Source organism: Aplysia californica, unplaced genomic scaffold (genome assembly GCF_000002075.1).
Source record: "Aplysia californica isolate F4 #8 unplaced genomic scaffold, AplCal3.0 scaffold00853, whole genome shotgun sequence".
Lineage (NCBI taxonomy): Eukaryota > Metazoa > Mollusca > Gastropoda > Aplysiida > Aplysiidae > Aplysia > Aplysia californica.
The window spans coordinates 10,563-18,967 of NW_004798123.1; the positions used below are offsets into that span (position 1 = coordinate 10,563).

At 39.8% G+C, this 8,405-nt stretch overlaps 1 protein-coding gene across 1 annotated transcript in view; it reads right to left on the minus strand.

The window, feature by feature from the left end:
• The window catches only part of LOC106013392, a gene marked incomplete at its 3' end in the record, with an annotated part of 15,172 nt that extends 6,918 nt beyond the window's left edge, over nucleotides 1-8,254 (minus strand). Inside the window, 2 exon segments of the mRNA XM_035972801.1 lie at nucleotides 6,070-6,257; nucleotides 8,042-8,254. Of these exon segments, the coding sequence (XP_035828694.1) occupies nucleotides 6,070-6,257; nucleotides 8,042-8,254 (401 nt within the window).
• Between the last annotated feature and the right edge of the window lie 151 nt (nucleotides 8,255-8,405).

The window sequence follows — 8,405 nt, forward strand, 5'->3', positions numbered from 1 at the left end:
AAAGAGAGAGAGAGAGAGAGAGAGAGAGAGAGAGAGAGAGTAAGAGAGAAAGAGAACATATCTTTCTATTTATATTATGCTAAATTCTATGCCAGTTGTGAATAAAGTAATCATTATCTTTCATTAACACAGAAAAAATTACCCACAGAGAAAGTATCTTGTTCAATATTTTAAATTAAAATAAAAACATGAGATGACAACAACACGTATGAAATATAAATGACAACAGGTTAAAACGATCGATTTCAAAGTAAACATCATTATATTATCATCACAGCCATTAAGATAACCAGAAATTTTGGAAGCATAAACATACAAATGCACATTTGGAAGAATACAAGAAATATATTTTTTTTAAATAAATTCGTAACAAACGAGCATAATAAGTAGATTCAACAAAGCTTAATTTTTCGTTTCCCATACTCTCTTTATATATTTTCTTCATATCTCTCTTTCTCTCTCTCTCTCTCTCTCTCTCTCTCTCTCTCTCTCTCTCTCTCTCTCTCTCTCTCTCTCTCTCTCTGTATTTTTCATCTCTCTCTCCTCTCTCTCTCTTTCTTTCTCTCTCTCTCCCTTTCTCTCTCTCTCTCTCTCTCTCTCTTTTATCTCTCTCTCTCTGTATTTTTCATCTCCCCCCTCTCTCACTATCTCTCTCTATATATCTCTCTCCATTTATCCCTATCTCTCTATATGTTTGTATATTATGTTTGTGAGTGTGTGTGTACATATGTGTATGCGCGCGTGTGTGGGTATGTGTGTGTGAGTGTGTGTGTGTGTGTGTGTGTGTGTGTGTGTGTGTGTGTGTGTGTGTGTGTGTGTGTTACACGTGACGCCTATATCAAGTGCATCTTTAACATAAGTAGCTGAGTTCAGACACATTTAAACATTGCGAGGAACAGCTGCAGTATCGAGTAACTGGACGGAGGAGATCATGTTCTCCCGCTGGAAGTGACGTCTGTAAAACAATGAGTCCCTCTGTGCCGCGCATTGCAGACGGACCCTGTGCCTTCCCTCTGTGTGGTCTACGACGCTACAGGACGTCAGAACTCGGTGCATGTGTCTGGCCGCCTCCAAAGATCCACTCAGGGCCAGTGATGTGAACTGTGCTCCCGCGTTGGGTGAGTCTGTGATCATTGTGGGGTCAAACCCCCTGCACATAGCCAATGAGGGCAGCCTGTCTGCAGGAACGTCGAACACTTGTAGCAGGCTGTTGAAGACTCGTGATACGAAAACGACTTTCCTGACCAGATTCCCACTCAGGCTTGGACCCAGATGTCCCACACAGTTGATTAATCGGAGGTTTTCCTCGAGGGACGTAAGCCACCACCGACCCTCTCTCAGAACACGATGCTCGATTCCACCATCAGAGCCAACAAAACTCCGAGAATCCGACCTGGTGGGATATAGCTCAGACAGAAACGTGTCGTAGCTGTCCGGACTTGGGGAAAAGAATGTGGTGGTCCAAGTATTCTTGGCTTCTTCCAGTGAAGCGACCAAATCCAGCAGTTTGAAATTGAACTCATTAACAAGGCCTCGTACATGAGCTTGAGGAAACCTGATAAAGACCATTCGCATAAAAGGATTGTGGCTATTGATGGCAGCAGTTTGCAGTTGCTGGCACCCAGAAGTGAGTTGGCATGACGATGAGTATTCACAATACGGGGTCCAGTTCTGATCCAACTCGCTATGTACGAGACCTTCGCATAGGGCCACGTTAGCAGCCAACAGGATAGCTATTACTGTGGGGGAGAAATAATAGATTCAGAAAATTAAAATATGAAATAATGGCATATTACCTAATATCCTCTGTTACTTTCAAACCATCCCTTTCTGTTAGGTTTGTACTGTACTTAATTAGGCTTCACTTGAGAAGTCGTTAGGGGGAAAGGAGTGACATATTTTCTCAACCTAGATCGTTCATGAGATACAGATAACTCTATATGGATGATGAAATGTTTCCAGTAATGGATTGGAACTCCTGCGCCACAAACTCTGTATTACGTGTGTGTGTGCCTGGAGAAAAGTCCCAGTTGTCGGAAGTTTTGGATACTGAAATAGGCACATATTATGTGACACGGCGTGGTGGGGTCAGGCGCATGTCAAGTTTTGGGCATATGGGGTTTTTAATGTCATCATAAAGCTTGCTCGTCTGTCTGTATTTCGATGAAAAAAAGAACCCATCTGCTTGAGAAAAAGTTGAGATATTTGTGATTGATGAAGGTAGGGGTCGCCTGGTTTCAGAGGTAAAAGTAGCGAGAAAAGGGTTACCAAATTTTGGTAACTTCCCAAACTTGAGAGTCTCTAGAAACAGAAAATTTACATTTTCGTGTCTTAAATTAACTTTATAAAATTAAAATCGACACCAAAAAGTGTTTCAAATTGGACATATTATGAAATGTTGAGACAAAAAAAATATGATAAAAATTTCCAAAAACAACAAAAATGTGCGCCTGTTTCTTCGACTTCAATATTTTGACGAGCGTCTGATTTCATCCCGACGCCCCACATACTCTTGCCACTAAGCAGAAGACACAGGGTTAAGATGGCTTGTGGCTTCTGATATGGTCAATGAGACCAATTCTGACAGAAAAAATATAGTTTGCGACAATCACTTCAAAGCTTTGTTTTCACTCGAGGATGTGTCTAAGAAGGATGTAGTAAACGCATGATAAATAAAACTCACAGACAACGTCAAATGTAATATTCTCAATTATAATAATTATTATTATGTCTACAAAGTTTGTACTTACGAGTTTCAGGTTTAATCATCATGTCAATACCAAAAACTTTGAGCGAGAATTTCAATTATTGCTTCAAAAGTTACTCTTGTATACTTTTGAGAAACTGTTAACGATTGTACAAGACAGAGTTATGGAGACTTTTATATAAGGTCTATAGGTGCAAGCGATAGTGCGGCAGCCATGAGTAATTCTGTTTCTCTAGTGGTAAAACTATAGTTTAAAAATACATTTACAATAAAACAGCAGTTACTTTCACTAATAAATATTGTTCTTTTTTCTCACACACACACAAAGATAAAAATAGGTACCTTCAGTCTTCGATTCGACTTCGCAACCCTCAGTCCTTGTCAAAACTTTCAATTTCCGCACAGCAGAGTTTCAGTATCGGAAAGTGGCAGCAGACGTTAACACACATTTAGTAGTGGAGTTCCAGCATTCCACGAAGTTCCCACTTTCAGTAACCCTTAATGCAAGAAAGGATTATGTCGAATGCCAAAAGCGATTTTGTCTACACATGAAACCGAGAGAAATTTCTCGCTGCGCTCTGTTTGCTTCACTGAGCGCCATACGCATTCGCTCAGGATTGGGGACATGCAACAAAAATTTGGTTAATTCACCATAACACCGAAAATCTCCCCCTCCCCCTTTCCTTATCGTGACAGGTTAAAGCCTTGTGAAAATGTCATTGGCTATTTTGATCTACCTGGACCCTGTCGTAGCCAAAAACTCAAACTTATTCTATGATTTTGAAGGATTCAATGAAATTGTGCCGAATTTTAGCTTTCGCTCAGGGATTTGACAAAAACTTTCTGCAGTGAGCACAAGGACTGAATCTTCGACAAAACCTAACTACTTCAGTCGGCATGCTGTTTCGACACTGTCAGTCGGGCGTGGGCTATCTTGTGGGTCCCAGCAGAAGAACAGAGATAACAGAATACATCCCTTCACATTGGAATTGAACTCACGCCCCCCGGGTGAAACGTAAAGAGAATAACCTTTACCCTACAGACGCCTGTGTACAAAGCAAGTAATAATTAATTCATGTAGCACACTGCGTTAAAAGGCAAGTACGTTATGAGAAAATGAAAAGTTAAGCTAATTGAAGGGGTCAGAAAAATAAAAGATAGTTACTAAATAACATTTTGCTGGAGTTCTTTAACATAACGATACAGCCAGGCCAGGGAAGACTACAGAACATGGCAGTTGAATGAAATGACGAGATGTCTTTAGATCAACGTCATGGTTTTTACAAATTGCTCAAACTCTGCAGTTCAGCTGTTTCGGGTGTTTCTCCTGAAGTAACCTCAAAGTGTCTTAGACACTTTGTATTTTTCAGACAACTACTTCAATAATTAAAGAATAGGTTCCCAAAGCTGGGTAAGTCAATTTTAACGAGCACCTGATTTGGCCACGGTGCCACACACCCCGATGTATCACATGTGTATTTCCAGATGAGCATAAATGTATGTGTGTGGCATCGTGATGAAACCAAGTGCTCGTCAACTTTAACCAAACGTGTTTTGGAAAACCACTCTTCAATTAGTTGAGCGTAACAACTGCAGTTATGTCTTCTATTGAGAACGTTCCGGCGGTTGAGTAGCTCGAGTGGAATAATGGATCGGAACCGATTTACTTGTTTCATAAAAATAGCTTCTATGTCTTCGGTAAAACAGATTTTGACATATGAATATATCGATTTTCTTTATTTATATATTCCACTTGCAGTAGCGTTCTCTTTCTGTGTCTTGAAGAGGTAAAACCGTAGAGTAAAAATAATGAATTAGTTCCTTGTAACTCCAAAGGGGACGATTTGAGTACGTACGTTTGCACTAAAATGTACGAGTACATACATGCATTCACGTTCGTGTGCAACAGAAGACAGAGAGAGAGAGAGAGAGAGAGAGAGAGAGAGAGAGAGAGAGAGAGAGAGAGAGAGAGAGAGGGAGAGAGAGAGAGTTGGAGAGAGATTGGGGAGAGTGTGTAAGAGAGGGAGAGAGAGAGAGAGAAGGAGAGGGAGGTAGTGAGAGAGAGACGGGGAGACGGCGACACACACACACACACACACACACACACACACACACACACACACACACACACACACACACACATATACATACACACACAGACACATAGACAGACACACATACAGACACACAGACAAACAACAATGAACGAACACAAAAAAGTTAACAACATTCGCTCGTCAGACTAAGGCTGAAAATATACCACCACGCACAACTGAAGTGCGCGCGAAACAGACGAGCAGCTTGGTCAGATGTGGTGATCACATAGGTCGCGCGACTCCGTCCGACTGTGTTTAAAAAATGGCGCTGAGCGTCGCGGAACACTCCAGGCTAAAACAGAACCTGGACCTGGGTGACTGGTGCCTCTATAAATAAATAATTAATGGGTCAAAGTTAAGGACGCAGAACACTCCGATAGCACGGCGAAAAGAAATGGTGAAATGGCATGGGTTTAACGCCCCTATCAACACTATTGGGTTATCTAAGGGGCGGGACCTCCTGGTTTAACGTCCGTCTCCGATAGGACCGAGCCAAGTGGGAAGTACTTTTCCCAAGGACAAAACGTCGGACCGAGCTGAGGCTCGAACCCCCGAACCCGTAATCCCACGATTTCGAGTCCGGTAGCCTAACCACTAGGCCACCACCGCCACGATAGCAGGGCGGGCCAGTCCGCACACCTTGAAGAAGTGCTGCACTGATGCACGTCTTTTTGGGTCCTCACGACTGCTCACGTCTAGTCGGGTCAGTGAAATCACCAATAGGAAATGTGAAGCAGCGTGGTGGAATCAGGCTCTCGTCAATTTTTGGGCATGTAGAGTTATTGGTTTCATCTTAATGCTTGTTCGCTTGTCTTTATTTGGAAGGAAAAAAAAGTCTATTTATCTTAAATACAAGTGGAGATATTTGCGAATGAAGGAGGTGGGGGTCACCTGTTTTCAGAGGAAAAATTAGTGAGAAAATGTCCGCCAAAGATTGGTAATTTCCTTAGCTTAAGAGTCCGTGGTAACTGGAAATTTCCATTTTTGTGCCGTTCATCAACGTTTTTCAGGAAAATCCTCACAGAAATGAGTTCTTTAATGGGCATGAAAGGTGTTAGGCCAAAAAACAAATATTTGATAAAAATTCACAAACCTGCGGAAAAATGCAAGTTTCTTCAATTTGATTATTTTGACGAGAGCCTGATTCCATCCCACTGCCTCACAAATAAAGAGGAGGGGACAGCTTTTTTCGCGGTGCACTTCAGTTGTGCGTGGTGGTAAATGTTCAGCCTTAGTGTACAGTTTCTTACTACTACTCCAACTCACAGCGATGTGACCATGATGTAATCTGAAAATCCGGACCAAATTGGTAGGTTCAGCCGAGCAAAGTTCACGTACTGGGAAACAGGAGTGAGCACGCTGATGCCCGTGCTAAGAGTTTTGAAAAAGTCGAGAAGGATCTGCACGACAAGCACAGGGTTGTTGGACCTCACCATTGCACTTGTGCCGGTCATCTGAAAGTCAAATTTCAAATTTAAGGAGGTGGGCCAGGTCTTTTTAAAAATAATTTATTTATTTGTCAGGTTTTTGTTTATTTTGCTTGCTTTTTTGTTTGTTTTGTTTTGTTTTGCTTTGTTTTGTTTTTGTTTTTTCTTTTAGTTTTTTGTGGGTTTTTTTGTGGGTTTTTTTGTGGGTTTTTTTGTGGGTTTTTTTGTGGGTTTTTTTGTGTGTTTTTTTTTTTTTGGGGGGGGGGGGAGCGAGAGGGGTACTTAGGAGATTAAAAAGGCATTCTTACGAAAAACCATACAACTTCAGCATGTGCGCACAGTTTGACAGCAACATTCGTTCAGACAATAAAATTAAATTATGATAACTATTATTATTAGTATTATTATTATTATGGTTATTATTATTAATATTAATGATGAATATGATTTTGATGATGATGATGATGATGATGATGATGATGATAATGGTAATAATAATAATAATAATAATAATAATAATAATAATAATAATAATAACGATTTTTTAAAGATTATGATATCAATAATAGTAATAATAATAATAATAATAATAATAATAATAATAATAATAATAATAATAATAATAAGGTTTAAAAACTAATAATAGTAATGATAACAATAATATTAACAATAATAATAATAAAAATAATAGTAATAATAATAATGATAATGATAATTGTAGTAGTAGTAGTAGTAGTAGTAGTAGTAGTAGTAGTAGTAGTAGTAGTAGTAGTAGTAGTAGTAGTAGTAGTAGTAGTAGTAGTAGTAGTAGTAGTAGTATAATTTTCTTTGTTGTTGTTGTTATTATTACTATTAGATAGATAGATAGATAAATAGATAGATAGATAGATAGATAGATAGATAGATAGATAGAAAAATAGATAGATAGATAGATAGATAGATAGATAGATAGATAGATAGATAGATAGATAGATAGATAGATAGATAGAGAGAGAGAGAGATAGATAGATAGGTAGATGACATTTGTAAAGCGCAAAATTGTGTTCAATAGAGAGTTACGTATGCGCTTTACAATCTATTTCTCAAGACAGTCTGATAGCGTTTTGAAACAATCTCAACTTCCTGAGTAGGATATAATGCAAACCGCCATTTAGAGGCGTTAAGGCACTAATATTCTGACCAGATTTTTGTGTCTATGGCTGGGCGCCAAGGAGTTTAGAACTACTGTAAACCCCCTACTGGGCGCCCATTCCCAAATGTGTGAAACGAGAACAATTTGTGTAAAGTGCTTTTTCTAAGGACGCAACCTCGGTCGTGAGCCTCGAACTCCGTAACCTGCAACCTCACGATTACGACCCTGGCCTAAGCACGAGACAACCGGCACCACAGTCGGCATCGTGGTAAATTCAGGCGCTCGTCAAAGTAATGAAGTAGAAGGTACCGCCATTTTACAACGTTTGGCAATTCTTTGTTCATTTTGTGTTTTTTTTGTCGCAACACCTTTTTTGTTCATATAAAAGCACATGTCCATGCCAACGTTACGGAAAACCCTCCCTTGATCCGTTAATTAAAGGCACACAATGATGATATGTAATATTTCAGTTTTTCAAGGACTCTCAAGCTATTGAAATTGTCAAACTTTGGCAGCCATTTTCTTGCTAATTTTACCATTGAAATCAGGCGACCCCAGCTTCTTCAATCGCAAATATCTAAAGTTCTTATCCAGATAGATGGGTAATTTTTCGTCGAAAGCTAGGCAAATGAATATTTCTTCAGATGACACCTATATCTCCACCTGCCCAAAAACTGACTTGCGCCTGAATCCATCGCGTCGTGACGTATACTATTACAACAGGGCAAGGGGATGACGGCAGCAGAGAGGACGAGAGTTTTCCACCAACCATTATGTCTATCATCGCTCCCGGAGAGTCCAGGTACACGTCCACGTGACCTGCGTCAGAGAAGACACGGACCATTGTCCCACCTGTGCTTGCCACAATCCTCAGAGTGTCATTGCATGGCATTGAATTGCAAAACGACTCTACTGTGGTCTGTAATAGAAACATATTTTTATGCATGATATAATTAAATGAATATGGAAAGTTTCTATTGCCGCTGGGTATATTTATACATATATATATATATACACACACACACAAACATACATATAGATAT